We start from the raw sequence: 22,743 nt of genomic DNA, 5'->3' as shown, positions 1-22,743 counted from the left end.
AGGCAACTCTCCTCCTTGGTTCTCAGTTTCTTTGTATATAAAATAGGCAGGGACTAGATGATTTTGGGCTCTTCCAGTTCTAATGCCTTAAGATTCCATGGAAGTAGTGGGCATCTATTCACTTTACAAAGGTCTTTCTTTATAAAGAATCCTCTTCAGACTTTCTCTTTCTTTAGTGCATTTAAACTATGACTTGCTTTACCAAAATCTGGTTATTGTATTTTTATTGGTAGCTAACATTTATTGACCAAGTTCGATATGTTAGGCACACATAAAATGCCTCATATGGATTACTGGTCTTAATCATCCTAGTAACTTTATGAGGTAGATACCAATATTGTCCCCATGTTATGGATAGATAAATTGACTCCAAGGCTATCTAACTTGCCTCAGGTCACTGAATTAGGGAATGCCAATACTGGAATTCAAACTCACTTCAATTCAATCTGAATCCAGTACACATATATTAACCCTGCATCTCCCAGACTGGCTTCCTTTATCAGGAGGTGCTCAGGGTTTCTTCCTTAGTTGAACCATAGTAGTCTGTGGCTCCTTTTCTTCACAAATGGGGTGACTGCTTGGAGGCAGGATGGTTCCTTTGATGATTTCAACTTAATTTCTGGGATATAATGTGGTGATACTTTCATTAAGAAATAATCTTTCACCTTCCCCTACATGAGTAACAATGGATTTCACTAGTTATCTTGAGTCACTTGTGAATGATTCGGTGAGCAAAAAGGCGTACAAAATTGCTGTGAATTTCTAATTTGGTTATTTATGTCTATTTCTTGTCTAACAGCATACACAGCAAAACTGTACATTATTTTGCAACAGACTAAGGTGAAAAAAGCCACATACAGAAAACCATGTAAGATTAATATATATCACACTTTCCAAAAATTTTCACATCCATTATTTTTACTTTAACAAGAACCATATGAAGCAGGCAAGAATTATTTACCCAATTTGCAAATGCAGAAAGAGAGCCATAGAAAAGGGAGGTGACTTGCCCTGGGCCACTGAGCTGGTTGGAGCCTAGATTGTGTTCTTTCTACACCAGGCCACTTCCATCTGTAAAAAGGAACATCGGATCCAGACACTTCCTGGCAGATAGAACCGAAAGAGTGCTGACTGGAGGTTGTGCCATGCCAGGCTGTGGCCAGAGAGTTTCCCTGTATAAATAGCAAGCTATGCTAGAGGTTGCTAGCACCAGCCATTTCCCCTACTCACACCTGTGCAGTGTGATAAAGAAAGTAGAATTAGCCTGCAGTTGTGGTCCAACCAGATAAAACTTTTAGGCGGGAAGTCAAGTGACAGGCAAACTTGTGTGTGTGGTTTTTTTTTTTTTTTTTAAGTGTTAGTTGTTTTTGATATTTTTAAAAAGGATCTAGGCTGCTTGTGGAAGTCAGACCAAAATAGCAGGAAGGTATTGCAGCAAGATGGATTTGGGAAAGCACCAATCTCATTTGAAGCACCATCAGACACTTGATCCTCACCAAGAAGAGAACCATTCTTCAGGTAATGAAAAATACCTTAAGAGCTGGTGGCTGTTGAAAAGAATTCAGGGTATGATAGTTTTCTCTTTTCAATGGATCTGGCCAAAAAAAAAAAAAAAAAAAAGGAAATATACTTAAATGAAAGCTAATGAAACTACCCAATAGTTTCATCGGGTAGTTCATCCAATAATTTCATTAGATGGTTGTGGTAAAACTATGGTAGCACAAATTTCGTCTAACTTTTGGAAAGAGATCTGGCAATAAGCGGTGAGAGCTATAATACTGCTTATTCTTTTGACTCACTAATCTCAGCCCTTGGATCGATCCTAAAGCAGCATTTCTCAAAATGTTTTGTGGAACCTTAGTCCTTGAGATACCCTAAGACATTGTTTAAAATTTTTTTTTTGCTACATGGATCTCTTTGGCATTCTGATGAACCCAGAGACTCCTTCTTTGAAGAAAAGTTTTAAAGGCATAAAATTAAATATATAAGATTACAAAGGAAATAATTATATTAAGATACAAATATCAAAATAAAAAATTGTGATATAGTAATATATATGATTATTTATAGATTACAATATCCAGTGGTGGGTCTAATAATAGTATCAAGTCAAATCATAGCCTGTAGGTAATATTTTAAGGTATCTGCAACAAGTATAATGTGATATAAAAATGTGTGATTTCTTTACAGGGACAAAGTCATATGCTGAGGGGGAGGGAGAGCATCAGGAAGAATAGATAATGGATGCTGGGCTTAATACCTAGGTGATGGGATGATCTGTGCAGCAAACCACCATGGCACGTGTATACCTATGTAGCAAACCTGCATATCCTGCACATATACCCCTAAACTTAAAATAAAAGTTGAAAAAAAGTCATATACTGCCAAAACTACTGTGGTTTGTTACCTACATTCATAATTGAAGGAACTGTCAATTTTAATTAGAGGTTAGTAAAAATAAAGGTAGAATTTTTCACTATAAATAACCCTTATCCCAAGAACAAGAGGAACCATTGTTCAAGGGGCATGCTGTATTCTTTAGAGGTCCCAGTGTGGATTCGTATCACTTCACAGGCTCTAGGAAGCTCTACATCAAAGACTCATTAGTTTTTCTCAACCTTAGATGGCAGCAAAAACTTTTTTGATCAAACTCTTAATTTTCCAAAGAACTTGAAGAAACACCATTCTAAGGAAGAAATCCAAAAGAAAACCTATATGCAATGAATATGCTTATTATAATTTGATATACAAGGCAAAGATAACTAGCAACAACCTAAATGCTCAATCCAAGAGGAATGATTGGGTAAATGAGAGTACATTAACCAGACTATGTATCATATTGTCATTAAAATTATCATTATGAAGACTACATCATGGAAAATAGTTCTAATATAATGCTAGGTTAATAAAAGGATAAAATTGTGCTATGCTATTCTTACAACTTTGTGTAATATAAGCACTGGATAGAAGTGAGGAATAAAAGGAAAACACATTATCATGTTAAAGACAGCAAAATATGGCTGCTTTTTTCATTATTTGTACAATATATACAATTATTTTGAAGAAATTAATAGGTTGGTAGCACACTTACGTACAAATACTATGTATGAGTAGGTCTCTGACCTTCTCATTCAAAAACATTTGCTGAATGTCTGCTTTCAGGCTTTTTCTGGAGATACAAAGACAAATGAGATGCAGTCCTTGTCCTCAAAAAGCTAGGAGAAAAACCTAGCATAGAGATTCTGCCACTTGGCTACAGGACTTTTGCTGATAAACACCATGGTTCATCACTTTCTCTAATAACTTTCATTTTATTACAGAAGTCATTGGAACCTGGAGTTTGAGAAACAGAGAACGACTTAGAAAAAGAAAAGCTGAAGTGCAAGAAAAGGAAACGTCACAATGGCTATTTGGGTATGGTAGCACCACAAGAGAAAGGGAACTGATACATTTATTGAGGATGTTATGCATCAAGTAGTGCTGTGCACTTTACACACTGTATTTTATCTTTCCAACAATCCTGTAAATCACGCATGGTTGTCCCTATTTTACAGAAAAACAGAGACTAAGCCTCCAGTGAGTTAAATCTCTTGCCGAAAGTCACACACACAGCTGGTAACATGGTGGGAACATAATTTTTTCCCTGGTCTCTTTTAATTAAAGCACTGAGCAACCAAATTATATTGTAGAGAAGCTTGGCGTTTAGCTCCTGTGGTAATATAAACATAGAAGCACCCTGTTGGGAGTGGGAAGCATCATTGAAGAAGCCTCCAAGATTGTTCTCCAAGCTTTCTGTTAGCTAAATATTTACTGAATGAGTGTGATTAACTCTCCATGGAGTGAGCCAAAACATTCCCTGTAAATGAGTGACAAAGAGTTTAGATAACCTGTATGTTCACCTGTATGTAAATGCAGGAAAGGGGTACAAGAACATGATTGTAAATTAGGCGGCATCTAATTGCATCCATTTCAAATATGATTGTGACAACTGGGGACTTGCTTGCTTGGAAGGGGAGCCCAAAGAGCCAAAAGTGCAGCATCCATCTAAGCCGAAGTGTCTCCACCTTGGCATTGCTGACACTAGGGGCAGGAGAACTTCTTGTTGTGTCGGGGGCTGTCTTGTGCACTGCAGATGTTTTGTAGCATTTTCTGGCCTCTAGATGCCAATAGCACCTTCCACCCCAGCTGTGACAACAAAATGTCTCCAAACATTGTCAAAGGTCTTCTGGGGTGGGGTTGGCGGGAGACAGGCAAAATCACCCCCAGTTGAGAACCACTAATTTAAGCAAAGCACTTTTCCTAATGAAGGGCATTTTCTAAACCCCCAAACCCCACTATGGAGCACTGTCTGTTCTGCTACAACAGATGTTTCTATAACACCAAGTTCACATATGATTGATAAATAGGAGAACAATGTCAGTATAATGTGGGAGCTGTGTCGGTTCATGATTTTTTCCTAGTCAAAAGAAGCCAGAATAGTGGGAAGAGAATTAAAGCCTTCAGTTGGGAAAAAAAAGCCTTCAGCCTGGCTGTTGTATAGGCAGGATTCTTTTCAGCCGGCATGCAGGGTTCCTTCCCCAGATAGGCACAACACCAGACTTGTGCAGCTCTCCACCAAGTGGCAGCTTGCACTTCTCTCCTGTGCCCAACTTAATGGCAACCCCGCTGGCTCAGAGCTCAGGTCTCAGCAGCTTTAAGCCTGCAATTACACTATATTTGTATTTACTATCCCCTGAGGCAGCCTCCAGCCACAGTAAACTACTTGTCTGGACCAAGCAAGTTCTCTCTCCTGGTACCAATTACTGTTTTAGTTAGTGTTAAAATGTTGCAAAAGCTTTGAATCATTTGTCCCAAGCCTATTTGCCCCACCTCCATAACCACTGTAACTTTATAGAGGATAATTTTGCAGAAAGTGAGGATTTTTAGGAACAGGTGTATTATTTTACAGTAGAAATATTTGTACTGGGGTCCTGTGGCAGGTCTATTGAAGATTATCCAATTAGCTCCCAAATTCCATACCCACTAAGCAATCTTCCAATCATTATCTGGCTTCCCAAGTACTTACCTACAGAGACAGTGCATTTGTTTGCGAGCCCAGAGCCCAGGTACTCTCCTCTCCTCCCCTCCCTTCCTCTCTCCTCCCCTGCCCCCACCCCCTCCCCCTTCTCTCCCCATCCCCACCCCTCACCCATCCTCTCCTCTCCCCTCCCCTTTCCTTTTCTTTTTTCTCTCTCTTTTATTCATTCATTCATTCGTTTTGAGACAGAGTCTCACTCTGCTGCCCAGGCTGGAGTACAGTGGCGAGATCTCGGCTCACTGCAACCTCTGCCTCCCTGGTTCAAGTGATTCTCATGCCTCAGCCTCCCAAGTAGCTGGGAATACAGGCACCGGCCACCATGCCCAGCTAGTTTTTGTATTTTTAGTAGAGCTGGGGTTTCACCATGATGGCTAGGCTGGTCTGGAACTCATGGCCTCAAGTGATTCACTCACCTTGGCCTCCCAAAGTGCTGGGATTACAGGCATGAGTCACTGTGCCTGGCCAGCCCAGGTATTTTCAACTATGTGACTTTGTATTTCTGTTCATTTAAAAATTGGTCTTTAGGTTTATATGTAAGTCTCCTTAAATCTGCTTGATGAGCTCTGCCCCTGATAAATGGAAGTAGTCTCAGTGTGCTAACAGAGTCAGGTTTCTGGGCTTGCTGGGCTGAGGGTATTCACTCAAATGGATAACACCTTGGTGAGCCTCTTGGCAGCTGGCTGGACTTGCTCTGGTGATACATCTCTATAATGCTGAGGCCTGCGCCCTCTTTTCTCACTACAACATACCATACAGTGCAATTTTATTAGTTTCAGAGAGAGGCAGCAGAGCGCATGGTTATGAGCCAGGCTGTTAAAGCCACAATGACTAGATTTGTAGCCTGGTTCCCCTACTTCGTAGCCAGAACCCTTGGAAATATTATGGAAAAGAAAGAATTCTCATTATAAATTAATAGATTGGCACTCTGGTTTATACACTAGTCTCTTTGCATTTAGTCTGTGTGTGTTACTTCACTACCCCTGAGTAAACTCATACTCAGGGTTTCTAGACCTGCGATCCAGGCACGGCTCATCTGTGCAGCCTGCAGGTGGATAATGTATATGGCTTGATTATCAAATACAAGTGTTGGGCAAGTTACTCAACATCTTTGTGTTTCAGTTTTGTCATTTGCAAAGTGAAAATAATACTATCTACTTCATAGACTGATGTGAAGATTATATGAGATAACAAAATAACTAAATTATTTAAACAGTGCCTGACATACACAAGCACTATAAGAGTTTCCTATATTTATATTAGAGTCCTAATTTATATTTGAATAATTAATTCATGTAAGTCATTATATACAATTCTTATAACCACCACATGAAATTGGGCAGATATTATTTACCTTATTTCACCTACAAGGAAACCAAGGCATGTAGAGGTTAAGTGACTTGCCTACAATCATGAGAGACTACAGACTAAAGTTTATGCCACATAGGTATTTTTTGTATTTTTTGAAAAACTACCAGGGAAGACATGGACTATTATATTACTCAGATCTCCTCACATTGATACCTAAATAATGAATTATTTCACATTTAATATCTAGGAAAAAATATGTGTTTCCTAAGGAATTTGGGTATACTATTAATATCTTTTTCAAAACATTTATAAGAATTTTATAATTTATCTTGTCACCTTGGTTACTTGTAGTAATAGTTCAAAATGCTGAGGTGCCATAACCGTCATCTTTAGATTTCCTTTTTATTTATTTATTTATTTATTTATTTATTTATTTATTTATTTATTTATTTATTTATTTTGAGATGGAGTCTTGCTCTGTCGCCCAGGCTGGAGTGCAATGGTGCGATTTTGACTCACTGCAAGCTCCATGTCCCAGGTTCACGCCATTCTCCTGCCTCAGCCTCCCGAGTAGCTGGGACTACAGGCGCCCGCCACCACGCCCGGCTAATTTTTTGTATTTTTAGTAGAGGCGGGGTTTCACCGTGTTAGCCAGGATGGTCTCGATCTCGTGACCTCGTGATCTGCCCACCTTGGCCTCCCAAAGTGCTGGGATTACAGGTGTGAGCTACTGCGCCCGGCCATTTTTGTTTTTGTTTTTGAGATGGAGTCTCACTCTGTCACCCAGGCTGGAGCACAGTGGCACAGTCTCAGCTCACTGCAACCTCCACCTCCTGGTTTCAAGCGATCTTCTTTCCTCAGCCTCCCAAGTAGCTAGGATTACACATGCGTATCACCATGCCTGGCTAATTTTTGTATTTTTAGTAGAGACGGGGTTTCACTATGTTGGCCAGGCTGGTCTTGAACTCCTGACCTCGTGATCCACCCGCCTTGGCCTCCCAAGGATTAAGGCGTGAGCCACCATGCCTGACCTAGATTTCCTTTTTTAAATATAATTTTCAATATTATTTTAGACTGTTCTGTTACATCTGTATCTCTTTTTTCTTTTTTCTATAGCCTCATATTAGAAGTGAACATATATGCTTTTTTGATATTGACTTCAAACTGTGTTTGGTGAGGTAATCTTTTAAAAACACTTATTTACAATGGAAATTTCAAATATATACAAAAAAATGGAACAGGGCATACTTTTTTTAAATATGCAAGGAACGATGGGCACTGTAAAGATACAAAAAAAACTCTGGTTTTTATCTCCAAAGAATGTCTAAAATGTTTACTAAAAGAAATACAGTTTCTTCAGAAATAACTACAGTATGAGGCAGCCTGCATTCCTAGTCTTTAGCATGGTACTCACAGTAAGTCCTATAGGAGAGCTAAGCTGGGAGAACATTTTAGTCCTGTAGTCTGTTAGAGAAGGCTCCATAGAGCGGGTAGCATGAAACAGAATTTCAGTAGATTTAGAAAAATGATGAAATGCTTATTTATAGTACTTTCCCCAGCCCCCAGCCCATCTGTATTAGCCATCTGTATTTGGTTATATTTGCAGTGCCTAACAATTTGTCACTGGCTGCAATTTCCATGCATATCCTTTCATCTTCTAGATCTTTAATTTGTTAATTAGGATTAAGTATAATATGGCCACTCATGCCTATCTACCAGGTTTCTTAACTTCAAGAAGTGTTTTTGCAGCCTTTGACCCACTTACAATATATCTCATTTGAGAGATACTGTAGCAACTTAGAATTCTTTACACAAAACAATGTATTTGATAATCAAGCAATATATAGCCTCCACCTGCAGCCTGCACAGATGAGGAGCCGTGCCTGGATTGCAGGTCTAGAAACTTGGTTTGTATGAGTTTACTCAGGCGTAGGGAAGTAACACACATAGACTAAATGCAAAGAGACTAGTGTATAAACCAGAATGCCACTCTATTAATTTGTAATGGGAATTATTTATTTTCCGTAACCAAACTTTAAGAATATGCTGTAACACACACACACAAACGCGCGTTCATACACATGCGTGCATCCACTACCCTCACCAAGAAGGCTCCTGGTAAGCAAGGTATCAATGCCAAGAAGTCCTGGAGAAACATTCCCTCTCCTAAGAACTGAGAACACCTAGAGCTGCTCCTTCATTTTACAAACAAGGAGATTGAGGCCCAGAGAGATTAAGTGATGAGTTCATGATCCTTGTGCAATGAGGCAGTAGGGGACCTGGCACTGTTATTACAAGCATTTATTTGAATTCTGTAGCACCATTGCTGACACTAATTCTGTTCTTTCTGCAGAGAACAGAAAAAACGCAAGCAGCAGAGAACAGGAAAAGGAAATCAAAGAGGCAGAAAGAGACAACAAAATACACAATTGAAGGTGGAGCCTCAGTCACAGATAGAAAAGGAAATAGTGGAGAAAGAACTGGCACCTACAGAGAAAAAAACGGAGCCACTAGGGAGCATAACCAAAGTATTTCCTTCAGTAGCCTCCCCGCAAAAAGTTGTGCCTGAGGAACACTTTTCTGAAATATGTGAAGAAAGTATTATACATCAGGAGAATTCTTCCAAGTACCAAGAAATAGCAGTACAAAACCATTCTGAAACATGCCAACATGTGGCTGAACCTGAAGACCTCTCTCCTAAAATGTACCAAGAAATATCTGTACTTCAAGACAATTCTTCCAAAATATGCCAAGACATGGTGGAACCTGAAGACAACTCTCCTAATGCATGCCAAGTAATAGCTGTAATTCAAGACCATCCTTTCAAAATGTACCAAGATATGGATAAACGAGAAGATCTGTCTCCTAAAATGTGCCAAGAAGCTGCTGTACCCAAAGTCCTCCCTTGTCCAACATCTGAAGACACAGCTGATCTGGCAGGATGCTCCCTTCAAGCGTACCCCAAACCAGATGTGCCTAAAGGCTATATTCTTGACACAGACCAAAACCCAGCAGAACCAGAGGAATACAATGAAACAGATCAAGGAAAAGCTGAGGCAGAAGGCTTTTCTCCTAAAACACAAGAAATAGCCGAGCCTAAAGACCTTTCCACAAAAACACACCAAGAATCAGTTGAACCTAAACACCTTCCTCATAAAACACATAAAGAAATTATTGTGCCTAAAGCTCCCTCTCATAAAACAATCCAAGAAACACCTCATTCTGAAGACTATTCAACTGAAATAAACCAAGAAACACCTGGGTCTGAAAAGTATTCACCTGAAACGTATCAAGAAATACCTGGGCTTGAAGAATATTCACCTGAAATATACCAAGAAACACCCCAGCTTGAAGAATATTCACCTGAAATATACCAAGAAACCCCGGGGCCTGAAGACCTCTCTACTAAGACCTATAAAAATAAGGATGTGCCTAAAGAATGCTTTCCAGAACCATATCAAGAAACAGGTGGGCCCCAAGGCCAGGATCCTAAAGCACACCAGGAAGATGCTAAAGATGTTTATACTTTTCCTCAAGGTAAGGGCTGTTTATAGCACCAAGGTAGGTATATCTCCCCCGGAGTAGTGATTTACAACCTTCTCTGACAATCCTGGGTTATTCTCAGTTATGTCAATGGATACTATTAATTTTATTGACTAGTTTTAAGTAAACAATATGTTCATGCAACCAATGTATGTCTTGGCATATTTCAAAGAGTTAAAAAATTAAAATGTAAGCATGTACAGTAGTACTTATTCATACTATTCATCCATTATGAGATGCTATAGTCAGTGAAATGAACCCAGTATAGGGTGAATTATTGCAAAATATTTTAAAAAACAATTAAGTCTACATTAACAAGAAAGCTTGATGAATGAACTTTTTCTAGAAAATTTAATTTGCCTGATAAATGGAAGGCAGGTAAATTCATAGTACAAAGTACCGAGGGAGATACAAAGCTGTAAAACATACAGCTGTATATTTTACAAAGCTGTAAAATACAAAGCTGTTACTAGGGAACTCATTCCTGTAGGATTTCAGGTTTACCGGAAACCGTTTCTATTTCAAGATTTGTTCCTGAAAAACTTTCTTCTAAGTATAGCAATTTGAAAATAATGCAACCGTTCTTTAATTCACTTGCCTCAGAGACATAACTGAGAACTTCACTTCTCTTCGTACAATACTGTAGACAGTGTAGAAATGGACTGGAGTCTATCAGACCATAGTTATCCCCAGGAAACTGATTTCTAAAGAAATCCCTTCAGTAGTTTATTTGCTCTTTATCCTAAAAAATGAGTGCAACAAAAACATAGGGCTAGCTGGTTTCCAAGTAATACCAGTTTTGAAGAACTACTTTAAAGAAATACATTGCAGTAAAAAGCAGGCATGTGAAGCAGTACGTTCACTGACAGAGTACCCTGCTGGAGAAGCAGCTCTAACCAACACAGCGTCCTGATTCCTAACTGCTTCATTCGAAACCCAGCAAGATCGATATGGTCAATTAATTAATGCTCATTTTATTTTTGGCTTTGTTTGACCAACTAAATGGCAATATCTATTTTTGCTGATTATAAAGTAGTAAGTGTTCATTGTAATAAAGCAATATGTAAGTGAATATCAAGTAAAAGTCTCCTTTAATACCATCTTCTATCTCCAGTTCCCAATGTTAAGGTTGTTCTGTTTCAACAAATGAGACAGTACTCATCCTATTCTGTAACTTGTTTTTGGTTTCATTTACAATATGTATTGGAGCAATCTTTATGATGTCTTTTGTAGCAACTGCATAGTACTATGCTATATGTATGTGCAATAATTTATTCAACCAGTCTCTATGAGGATGAACACTCAGTTTACTGCCAAGTTTTACTATTACAACAATGTTCAATGAACATCATTGGGAATAACATTTATTTAGTTAACACTTATCAGGTACTTTTCTACGTGCCAGACACCATATTATATATTTTATATGGTTTACTTTATTCAATGTCAAAAGCTCTACTGGATAAATAATACTCCCATTTTAAATATAAGGAAATGGAGGCACTGGAGGCTTAAGTTTGTCCGATTATTTCCTTTGAATCAATCCCTAGAAATTGAATTGTTGGGCCAAAGGGTACCCACATTTAAAGTCTGAATATACAGTCAGTCAGACTAGCCTCCAGAAACATGGTAGTGATTCACACAAGACAGGTGCCTTTTCCCCACACCCTTGTCAGCACTGTACATTATGACATTTTAAAAATCGTTGCCTGTCTGCTAGGTTAAAAAATACACTTGATCTTAGCCAAAAGGCCAAGAAGCGATAGGTTAAAAAATAAAACTCACCTAACGGTCTTAATCACCCACTTTTATAATTAATGTTACTAGATAACTTTTCAGAATTATTATAAATATAATTTTTAAAGAATTGCCTGTTTGAATCCTTGTCCCATTCAACATCTTTGATTTCTATCTTTTTCTGATTAAAAAATCTCGTTAAATAATGGTTTTTACTATGTATATGTTGCAAATATTTTTCCAGTTGTCTTTGATTTGGTTTAACTTTGTTCATAGTGGGTTTTGCCATATATAATTTTAATTTTTAGATATTCAAACCTGCTAGTCTTTTCCTTTACAGTTTCTGGTCTCTGTGTTCTGCTTAGAATCCTGAGATTACTAAAAACACTATTATTTCTATAACTTTATGGTATTTAAATATTTAAATATTTACTCCATCTGTGGTCTGTTGTTGTGTATGTTGTGAAGCAGTTTTTCTCCCTCCAAATGGTTAGTCAATTGTCCCAATACAATTTATTGAACCTATTTTTTCATTTTATTTGATTTTACAGAAACAAAAGAAAAACCCAAAGAAGAGCCAGAAATACCAGCAATTCTGAACGAGATTCATCCAGAAAATGATGTCTATAGTTATGTTTTGTTTTAACAGTGCTCAACCATAAAGTTGGGGTGCAATGGAACATAGAGCTTAACAGTTTATGCGTGATTTTCTCAAAATATTGTAAAACTTTTGACAATGCTCATTAATTTTATTTTTTCTACTTGTAGACCATATCTGAAAGAAATAACATTTTTTAAGGCTTTGCCACATAGACAATATCATGCTAGAGTGTGTGTGAATGTGTGTGTGTATGTGTGTATATGTCTGGGAGAGGATAGTGGTGGGAAGAGACAAATAAGGAAGCGGGGAGGACTGGATAATTGGTTTTCCCCCCTAAGAACATTTATTTAAGTCTTAAGAGCAGATAAGTGACTAAGACTGAACACTTACATTTTGGGGAGTGTATAGTTTTCTTGTAAATGCTGTTCATTACTAATGAAACAGTAGCATCAAATTTTTATTCAGGCTTTAGTTGGCTCTTTTGGTTAGTTTTAACAATTCTCCTTAAAAGATATTTTGGAGTGATGAATGTAGTTTACTTTTGTATTTGAAATTTGATTTTCTATTTTTACTTTTTAAATATTGTATTTGTGCAAAATGTACCTTAAATCATTATTACATGCTTAACTGTGTGGATGACATCATGTTAAGAACTATGGAGGTTAGAAGACATATATAACACCCCATGGTGGGGTTAATTTGGTTTCATGGGGAAATAAAACAGAAAGCAAATAATTACAAAAGGAAATAGTAAGTGCTGGTGCCATTTGAATGGTAGATACAAACAGAGAATGCTCACTTTTTGCTGGAGTGACCTGAAAAAATTACACAGGCATGAAGCCTTGAAAGATGGAAACGATTTGCATAGATGTGGATAGCAGCATTATTGTATGTGACAAAAGAACGGTGAGTTCAAAACATGTTCAAAACTGCAGGCAAACTACAGTTAATATAGAGTCCATATGAAATAGCAGTAGGCTTTGCATGCTAAAAAGCTCATATTAGTAGAGCACAGAGAATTTGGCATACCTAACCAAGAAATATATCACTTGTTAAATAATGGGGAATGAAGTAAGATTTTTGAACAACAGAATGGCAATTTTAGTATTTTAGGAATATGATAAATATGGTGATAATGGCAAAGATTAACTGAAAATGACAAGAGACCGGGGCAGGAATAGAAACTCTTCTGGATGGGAAGATGTCTGAAAATCTACCCTGGTATTTTTTGTTTTCAGTTTTCCTTCTGTTATTACAGAAGACTAAGGAAATTTTTGCAAATAAAGGTTCATTCAGCAAGAACACACTTGCACAAGCTTTCCATATAGGCACTGTGCTAGGTACTAGCTACATCAAAGAATAAGACAGGGTCCCAGTCCCTCAGGCATTCATGGTATAATGAACATGAGAGAGCAATGGTTCTCTCAACTCTCCTGGTACATTAGACTCGCCTGGGAAGGTTTCGAAAATATATATATGTCCAGACTTCTCCCCCAGGGATTCAGATTCCCCCATCTAGGTGACATACAGGCATAGGTATATTTATTTTTTAATTGTTTTATGCTTCAAATAATAGTTTTTGGAGGAATAATTTTAGAATTACAGAAAAGTTGTCATGATAGTACAAAAGTTACTATATACCTTTTTCCCAGTTTACACCAATGTTAACGTCTTACATAACCATGGGCCATTTGTCAAAACTAAGAAATCAGGATAGTTACACTCATTAACTACAGACATTCCGTTTTCATGAGTTTTTCCACTAATGTCCTTTGTTGGCTTCAGGGTCCAATCCAGAGCTTTTTATTTTAAAAGCTCTCCCAACAATTCTAAAGTGGAGCTAGGGTTGAGAACCACTGGTACAGTGGGATGTTACAATATTGTTTCCCTCCTATCTGCCTACTCCCTTTTGTGTGTACGTTAAATTTTTTACCATCAGGATATATTCATTGTACAATGATTCATACCCCCATTATATTTATTACACAACATACTGAGGGCAGCACAACCACAAAATAGTTTATTTATTTATTTATTTTTTTGAGATGGAGTCTGGCTCTCTTGCCCAGGTTGGAGTGCAGTGGCGCCATCTTGGCTCACGGCAAGCTCCGCCTCCTGGGTTCACGCCATTCTCCTGCCTCAGCCTCCCGACTAGCTGGGACGACAGGCGCCCGCCATCACGCTCGGCTAATTTGTTTTTGTATTTTTAGTAGACGGGGTTTCACCGTGTTAGCCAGGATGGTCTCCATCTCCCGACCTCGTGATCCGCCCTCCTCGGCCTCCCAAAGTGCTGGGATTACAGGCGTGAGCCACTGCGTCCGGCCACAACCATGTAATAGTTTCTTACCTCTCAATGACACTTCAAGATTTATACTTTCACATGAACTATTTTATCTGAGCTGTACAAAAGTATGTGAAATAGGCCAGGCGGTGATTATCATCCCCACTTAAAGATGAGGGAATAACATCATAGAGGGAAGGTACTCACCCAAAGTCACATCTGACTTCCTCAGTGCTTTTTGTTTCTTCTTTGGAATGTGCTTCTGTCTCAATTTCACCTGCCAGAGTGGGCCAAAATTAGAGGAAAAAAAAAAGTAAACTGAAGTCTCAAGTTCTAAGAGTGTTGCATTAAGATGGACCTTAAGAGATTTGCATATGTACAGTGTACAGCAGCACAAAAATGAGATGGGGGAGTAGAGGGAAAGAGGAATGCAGTACATTAGAGGAAGCAGAATTTCTCTCTCCACCTCTCAGGACCCTTTCTGCTTGCCCTCTTAAATCACTCCTGTATTCACACACAACTTCTGCCTTCTCACCATTCTTGTTCAAACATCAGTATGCATCTAAAATTCTTCTGGCGTTCTTGGCTTAGAACCTTGAGGTGATAGAATTAAACTTTTGCAAGAATCCTAGCTTGACTTTGTGCTGCCCTCCTCTCAGATTCTTAGAAATCCATGAACCCTATGATATTATATCCAAAATGATGTGTGAGATGGTTCAAAGCTTTAATTGATTCTCAAAGGGGTCCTTCACCCAAATGAGAGGTTAAGAATCACTCTACTGAGAAGTGCTTCTCAAAGTACAAGCTGAAGACCACATAATTATTTAGGTCATTTCTTTAAGGCAGATTTCTAGGTCTTACCTCTGGAGGAGAGGTTAAGTCTTACAAACTGCAAATAATCACATACAATTCCAGACAAGATAATAAGAACTTCAAATCATAGACTAATAAATGTGCTGCATATTTAAGTTCCTGTTTTCAGTCAAGAGACATTTTACCTTTAAAAGAGGTATCAATCTATTTCACTAGTATATTCAAATCAGCTTTGCATTTCAGTACTTGTCACACTTAATAATTACATATTTTTTATGTGTGATTATCAACATCTACCATGCCCTCCAGGCGGGCAAGTACCTCTCTTCAAGTCTACTCTTTCCACAAATTAAGCGGGACTATCATTTTCAGCAACATCACCATCTAGTGGCAAGTGCAGTAATTCCGGCCCAATTTTACACACATACACACACACTGGTTTTCAAACTTCTCTCCAGCTGCACAGAACTGTTCCTCCTAAAAAAAAAAAATGGCAGCCTTTTCCAAGTTGTCATGTAAAAATGACCTGCCAAAAGACACTATATGTATTTGATCAGTTTTATTTCATTTTTTAAACTACAATCTTTAATTATTTGGCTCCTACTGCTGGTTATTTTCTACTAGAAATCAATGACAAATGGACAGACATGGAAACATCTTTTCATAGTTGTTAGGCTTTTCAATCTGTGGACTCATATGCTTTTGAATATTTTATACTGCAGATGTTAACAGATAAAAAGATAAAAGATTAAAAATTTTCTCCCATAAAGAGAATTATGTACATAGAAACTAGCTATAGGTGAGAGACAGCATTACAAGTGGGTAAAAGATAGGCTATCATTGCAAGGACAACTGGTCATTGCATTGGATTAAAAAATTATTCATATTAGCTCTTAGCTTCTCAGAGCTGTCCAGAAACGACAATAATCCCCACAATGTACATGGCATGTTGACTCTTACAATTCCATTCTCTCTTCAGTTCTGGTAAGGTGTGGAGCACAAGAAACAGTTCCCACTCCTTAACCCCTAGCACATAGTAGGGCTCCTTTATAATATTCGCCACACTTGAAATAAGACTTATTTGGGGTGTTTCTGACAAAGCATAACTTCTATTATGGAAAAATTGAGGCATAAAAAGGATAATCACATCTGTTTTCCCACCACCCAAAGAGAATTTTTTTTTCTTTTTTTAGATACACGGTCTCGCTCTGTCACCCACGCTGGAGTGCAGCCTCAAACTCCTGGGCTCAAGCGATTCTCTCGCCTCAATCTCCGGGGTAGCTGGGACCACAGGCGCTAGAGGAGAATTCTTAACATTTCTTAACGTCCAGTCCTTCCGCTCTGTGGTAATTACATATACACATCCTTTAAAAATTAGGGTCATACTGGACGTGTAGGTTGCTTAATAGTTTCGAGAGAGACATAGTTGCGAGTTCTTCATCGAGGTGTGTTGCCTCTCAGAAAGCGCGGGAACCCGGAGCCGCAGCCTGCCCTGGGAGGGCGGGCAACTGCAGCAGCTCTGTCTAAGATAAACGAGATTGGGGTCCCGGAGAGGAACACGCCCCGGATAGGGGTTGGACGCCCCATGGAGACCTCCAAACGTCCCTCAGCGCCACACTGCGCGCGCGCGCACTCTCCTGGGCTCGCGGGACGCCGCCGGCGAGGCTACTGCGCATGCGTCAGGCATGGAGCGCGGAAGCGGAAGGTTGGATGCGTCGAGTAAGCACCTCAGCAACCAGTAGCCATGCGCGGCTTGGAGGAGCCGGGTCGTCGGCCTACAGCGACCCCGTGCGGCTGCGTGAAGCCGGCTCTGGAGACAGGTAACTTCCAAGAGACTGGCAGTGCGACACTCTGGAGAGGTCTTCGTTGCCAAGCGGGGTGTGAAACGCAAGATCTGGAACTGACGTGCGTCATTCTCCTACCTACGGCGAAGGCACGGGTCATGTGCTGCGGCGACCACGTGATGTACTTCGGCGAGTGGGATGACGTCATCGGGGTTGTTCGGCTTTGTTACAAGGCTTGCACTGTCCGCCTAGTCTTGGCTCAGTAGCTGGAGCAGCTAAGTGTAGCGTAGCGGCTTTTCTCTCAGGGGTTTCGTTGCCATAGTGTATGGGGGGTGGTGTTAGGCGGGTTAGGAATTAGTAAATGCCATAGGAGAGAGGCATCCTGCGCTGTAGGAACGAGGAGAGAGAAGGGGAAAATTTCGGTCGGAGAAAATAGTTTTAAATTGGGCCTAGAAAGGCATGAATTTGTTTCTGTTTACTCACACGTTTTCATAGAGAAGTATTTTAGCTTTAGAAACTAGAAAGCGAATGGAAGAGAATTAAAATAGCCTGCCAGAGAAAGCCATTGTCAATATCTTGGTGTCTACCTTCCATACTTGTTTCTTTGCATACACACTTGAAAAGTGAGATACTATACGACCTTACTGTTTAGTAACTTTAAAAGAATTAAAAAAAAACTTAACAGGGCAGTTAATGTTAATTTTAACACTTTGTTTTGTTATTATTAATTTTTGTAGAGGCAAGCTCCCACCATGTTGCCCAGGCTGGTCTCGAACTCCTGGGCTTAAAAGCAATCCACCTGCCTCAGCCTCCCAAAGTTTTGGGATTACAGGCGTGAGCCACTGCAACCAGCATAACGCTTTGTTTTAGAGATGTACTCTAATTCGTGTAACCAGCTTCCTGTTACTGAGCATTTAGGTTATTGTCAGTTTGCATTGTTCTAAAAGAAAGCTCTTGAAGCCGAAATGTTTGTGTGCATTCTAAAGTTTGAACTTTGTTAAATTTCTTGGAAATGCTATTACCTGGTCAAATGTGCTTATTTAAAAAAAAATTGTTGCACACTGCAAGATAACAGGTCTAATATTTTGACAGGAAGGAAAACGCAGCAGCCAGGGCTCAGAAGTCTACACAGTATAGGTTTGGGGAGCTAGAAGTCTAAAGTGTTAGATGGAACAGGGAGGTGAGAACCTTTGGGTTCTGATTGTGAAGAACCTTGAGTGCCAGGCTAAGAAATACAAAGTCTGTTAGCAGTAGAGACCATGAAAAGTTTAAAGAGTTAGCATAACACGAGAAACTCTAGGATTGTTGAGGATTGGTCTAGAGTATTTTGAGAAGGGGAAGAACTTGCAGTGGAAACAGAAAGCCTAAGAAGAGTAATTTCATAGTCCAGGCAGAAAGGAAAAGGACCTGAACTTATTTTCAGAGCAGGATATGTAGACAATCCTATATACAAAAAAACCCCACGTTGATTACTTACTGGCTTTTTACTTATTACGCAGTTAATACAGTTGTAATATTTAAATGAGGAAAAAGCCTGAGCAGGGACTTTAAAAAGCACTCTTTGCTGGGCACTTTCTATTTTACTGGATGCTTTCCATATTTTATTAGTACTCTTACAGGTTTCAAAAGTAGGTATTATCCTTGTTTTATAGATGAGAAAACGGATTCAGAGAGAGAAGCTAGTTTTTCCCATGGTCACAGAGCTAGTGTAGTGGCCCTGTGTTGTTTTTATCCTTTCTCCATTCTGAAACCAGTCCTAATTCTCGTGCTCCTTTGAGGAACCACTTCTCCCCTTTTCCATGAGATTCTTGTGCTGGTTTTTGGTATACCTGTGCTCATTTATCTCTATCCCTGCAAAGGCGCCTAGCTAGAATTGTGGATTTACTTGTCCTTCTCTGTCAATATACTGGAAACCCTTGAGGATGAGAACTGGTTCTTATTTGTACCCCCAAATCCTTAGCACAGTGCTTACCAAATGGTAGGTATTTACTGTTCTTTTGGGTTTTTGTTGTTTTGAGATAGGCAAGAAGACCAGAATTCCCCTGGACAAACAGTGTCAGGTCTCTGCTTCAAATAGCATTTGTATTTCATAGCCTTATCCCCAGCCTCCTGGGGATATATATATTTACATTCAGAGAATAATATATATATTTATATATATTCAGAGAATATATAAATATGTCCCAGAAGAGTTCAGATGTATTAGAATATGGATATTTGATATTTTGAGATTGGTCCCAAACAGAGTAGCAGAGTTAGAAGAACTCTTACAAAGTACCTCTTCAGTATACTTTCAGTTCGTTGCTAATCTAGTGTTGTCTTGCTTATGTTCTTAAGGAGATGCACAAAGAGGATAGAAATAAATCTAATTGGCAGCCATATCATATGTGTAATCTGAAAAACAGGCATAGACTGATTCAGTGAAGTGATGAATCAGCTATAATATAAATTCCTAGGCCCCAAATCAAACAGTCAAGGGCGGACGACTTTAATTACGTTACTGCTGATAGGACATTTTCCATGATATTGAAGTATGGTGTGAGGGTCTCCCCAACCATTAATTCCACTGTAGTAAGAGTTCTTGGTTTGTATCTTTTCTCCAAACTTAACACAATGTCTGGCAATTGTAGACACTTGGAAAATAGTGTTTCTCTCTTCCTTCCTTTCCCATCTTTCTCTTCTTCTTTCCTTTCTTTTCTTTTTTCTTTTCTTTTCTCTCTTCTTTCTTTCTTTACTTTTCTCCTTTTTCTCTCTCCCTTTCCTTTCTTTTCTTTGCTTTCTTTTCTTTTTTCTTTCTTTTCTTTCTCTTTCTTTCTTTCTTTTCTTTCTTTTATTTCTTCTCTCTCCCTCCCTCTCTCTCTCTCTCTCTCTCTCTCTCTCTCTCTCTCTCTCTCTCTCTGTCTCTCTCTCTCTCTCGGTGGAGCAGGGCTAACTCATAGGCAGTGTGCCCAGAGTATCAGCCAGAAAATGTCTCTTGAACAAGTGAAAACGAGACACAGGAATTTTGTGGCTGGGTTAGGAGTCTTTTTTGGCCATTTATCTTCCAGACATAAAGAAGATGCACCAGGTCGTTTGGCTTCAGTTTCTTCATTTTTAAGATGTCTGCTATATCTGTTCCACAGAAGCATGGATGAAGATCAAAAAGAAAAATAACAAAAAAACAAAAAACAATGCCTATAAACATACTTGGAGAAAAATTAAAGTTGCCAAAAACATACAGAGTATGGATGGATCTTAGCCTCATAATATTGAGAGAGAAAAAGCAAGTCTGAGAAGACACCTTACAGTTTGGTGCCAGTTTTTATAGATCTTAAAGACAAAAATCAATGAAATGCTGTTTAGGCATGCATGTACATGTAACAAAATCATACTTTGAAAGGAAGTGAGTGATAAAGACCAAATTCAGGCTTCTGTTTATCTCAGAGGGAAAAGAAGGGTGTGAGATAAGAGGAAAACAACCTAAAAAGACACAAGTCATTGGTAATGCTCTAGTTTTTGGGGTGGGTGGTGTGTACGTGGGGTTTCATTATATTATGCCGTATAACTTACATGTATGTTGCATATAATATATGTATCAAATAATATAGCTTCTAGAAGTGAAGAGTAATGAAAGATACTGTGAGGGACAGCCCCGGACCTAGAGTCTTACTGCTTATGCTGGTAGGGTAGATTTAAGGAAGCAGGAAATAAAATGAAAGTCTGAAGTGCCTTTATGTCAACTTTGAGAAATTGATAACGCTCTCATGAAATGTGAAAATAAAAAAGTTATCGATAAATTCAAAGTGGTAGCCATGGAAACCTTAGACTTTAAATTTATATTGATAGTGTCTGGCCATTTTTTTTCTTTTGAAATATGTTATTTAAAAAATTGATTTTTTTTTTTTTTTTTTTTTTTGAGATGGAGTCTCACTCACCTAGGCTGGAGTGCAGTGGCGTGATCTTGGCTCACTGCAACCTCCGCCTCCCAGGGTCAAGTGATTCTCCTGACTCAGTTTCCTGAGTAGCTGGGACTCCAGGCATGCACCACCATGCCTGGCTAATTATTATTATTATTTTTTAAATTTTTTTACTTTTAGTAGAGATGGGGTTTCACCATGTTGGCCAGGCTGGTCTCAAACTTCTGACCTCAGGTGATCTGCCCGCTTCAGCTTCCCAAAGTGTTGGGATTACAGACATGAGCCACCGTGCTTGGCCTAATTTGTGATTATTGAAAAAATTTCAAATATTATAGAAATTACAAAGTTAAATTTAAAGGTAGTTTAAAAATCTTACCACCCAGATAAACCACTGTTGAAAAAAATTGGTGAATATTGGCCAGGTGTGGTGGCTTACCCCTTTAATACCAGCAGTTTGAGAGGCCGAGATGGGCAGATTGCTGGAGGTAAGGAGTTTGAGACCAGCTTGGCCAACATGGTAAAACCCCTTCTCTACAAAAAAAAAAAAAAAAAAATAGATGGGCATGGTGGTGCGTGCTTGGGAGACTGAGGCACGAGAGTCACTTGAGCCTGGGAGGTGGAGATTGCAGGGAGCCGAGATCATGCCACTGCTCTCCAGTCTGGGCAACAGAGCGAGACTCTGTCTCAAAAAAAAAACAAACAAAAAACACATTTGGTGCATATCCTTCCAGATAGCTTTCCAAACATACCTGTGCATGTTTAAGAAGGTAAATAAATATATAACAAATTTCCATAAGTGGGATTATATACATATTATTCTTTTACTTTTTCAATTTCCACGTTAATCAGCTTAGACATATATAATGTTTTCTTCCATGCAACATGAATTTTTTGAGTACCTACTCCCTTGCAGGCAATGTACTAGACAGTGAAAATGCAGCAATAAACAAGACAGAAAAACTCCTGCCCACATGGAGCTTACATTCTAGAGGGGCAGCAGGCTACTGTACCAAGCCTCACTTGAAATCTACCTTGCCTCTAAATATTTTAGCACTATGAGCTTATAAGTTGTCTTTATTGCTTAAATTAGTTTATTTCATATGTTCTGTTGCTTTCAATTGAAGACATCGTTATTTATATATACCCAGTGTTTCCTCATCTTTCATTATTCTCTGCCTCTTATTTCATACTCCAGCCAATCAAAATAGCTTGTTTCCTGGATATGCTATGACATTTCTCACTTTTGTGTACGCTGTCTCCTCTATTAGAAATACCCTCATAGGCCAAGCATGGTGGCTCATGCCTGTAATCCCGGCACTTTGGGAGGTCCAGGTGGGCGGATCATGAGGTCAGGAGTTCAAGACCAGCCTGACCAACGTGGTGAAACTCTGTCTCTACTAAAAATACAAAAAAAAAAAAAAAAAAAAATAGCTGGGTGTGGTGGCGGGTGCCTGTAATCCCAGCTACTGAGGAGGCTGTGGCGGGACAAATGCTTGAATCTGGGAAGCAGAAGTTGCAGTGAGCCGAGATCGCATCACTGCACTCCAGCCTGGGCAACAGAGTGACTCCATCTCAAAAAAAAAAAAAAAAAGTAAAATAAATAAATAAATAAATAAGCCCTCATAGCCCTGGCCAAAGTCACATGACTTAGTACTGGTAGCATAGAATTTTAATTATGGTCATAGTAGGTATTCTGAAAATGC

At 39.0% G+C, this 22,743-nt stretch overlaps 2 protein-coding genes across 19 annotated transcripts in view; both read left to right on the top strand.

The window, feature by feature from the left end:
- Positions 1 to 12,888, top strand: part of HEMGN (hemogen) — a 59,609-nt gene extending 46,721 nt beyond the window's left edge. For all 5 annotated transcript variants that reach the window (XM_021927340.2, XM_021927337.2, XM_021927338.2 and 2 more), the window contains exons 2-5: positions 1,385 to 1,518; positions 3,321 to 3,414; positions 8,739 to 9,922; positions 12,217 to 12,888. In XM_021927340.2, coding sequence (XP_021783032.2) covers positions 1,440 to 1,518; positions 3,321 to 3,414; positions 8,739 to 9,922; positions 12,217 to 12,311 — 1,452 coding nt within the window. In that variant the 5' untranslated portion in view covers positions 1,385 to 1,439 and the 3' untranslated portion in view covers positions 12,312 to 12,888. The remainder of the gene's footprint in view (positions 1 to 1,384; positions 1,519 to 3,320; positions 3,415 to 8,738; positions 9,923 to 12,216) is intronic.
- Positions 12,889 to 16,739: 3,851 nt separating this feature from the next.
- Positions 16,740 to 22,743, top strand: part of TRMO (tRNA methyltransferase O) — a 31,513-nt gene continuing 25,509 nt past the window's right edge. For 3 of the 14 annotated variants that reach the window (XR_004177942.1, XR_004177943.1, XM_031654342.1), the window contains exon 1: positions 16,740 to 17,333. Coding sequence is in view for 4 of the 14 variants with exons in the window: in XM_031654342.1 (XP_031510202.1) it covers positions 17,105 to 17,333 (229 nt within the window). In the remaining 10 variants the exon portion in view is untranslated. Of the gene's footprint in view, positions 17,426 to 20,016; positions 20,625 to 22,743 lie in introns of those variants that run through there. The other 11 variants (XM_009188451.4, XM_021927346.2, XM_021927348.2 and 8 more) reach the window with 9 other exon arrangements.

The sequence above is a fragment of the Papio anubis genome, chromosome 13 (assembly GCF_008728515.1).
Source record: "Papio anubis isolate 15944 chromosome 13, Panubis1.0, whole genome shotgun sequence".
Classification (NCBI taxonomy): Eukaryota; Metazoa; Chordata; class Mammalia; order Primates; family Cercopithecidae; genus Papio; species Papio anubis.
This window is presented reverse-complemented; position numbering and strand designations above follow the sequence as displayed.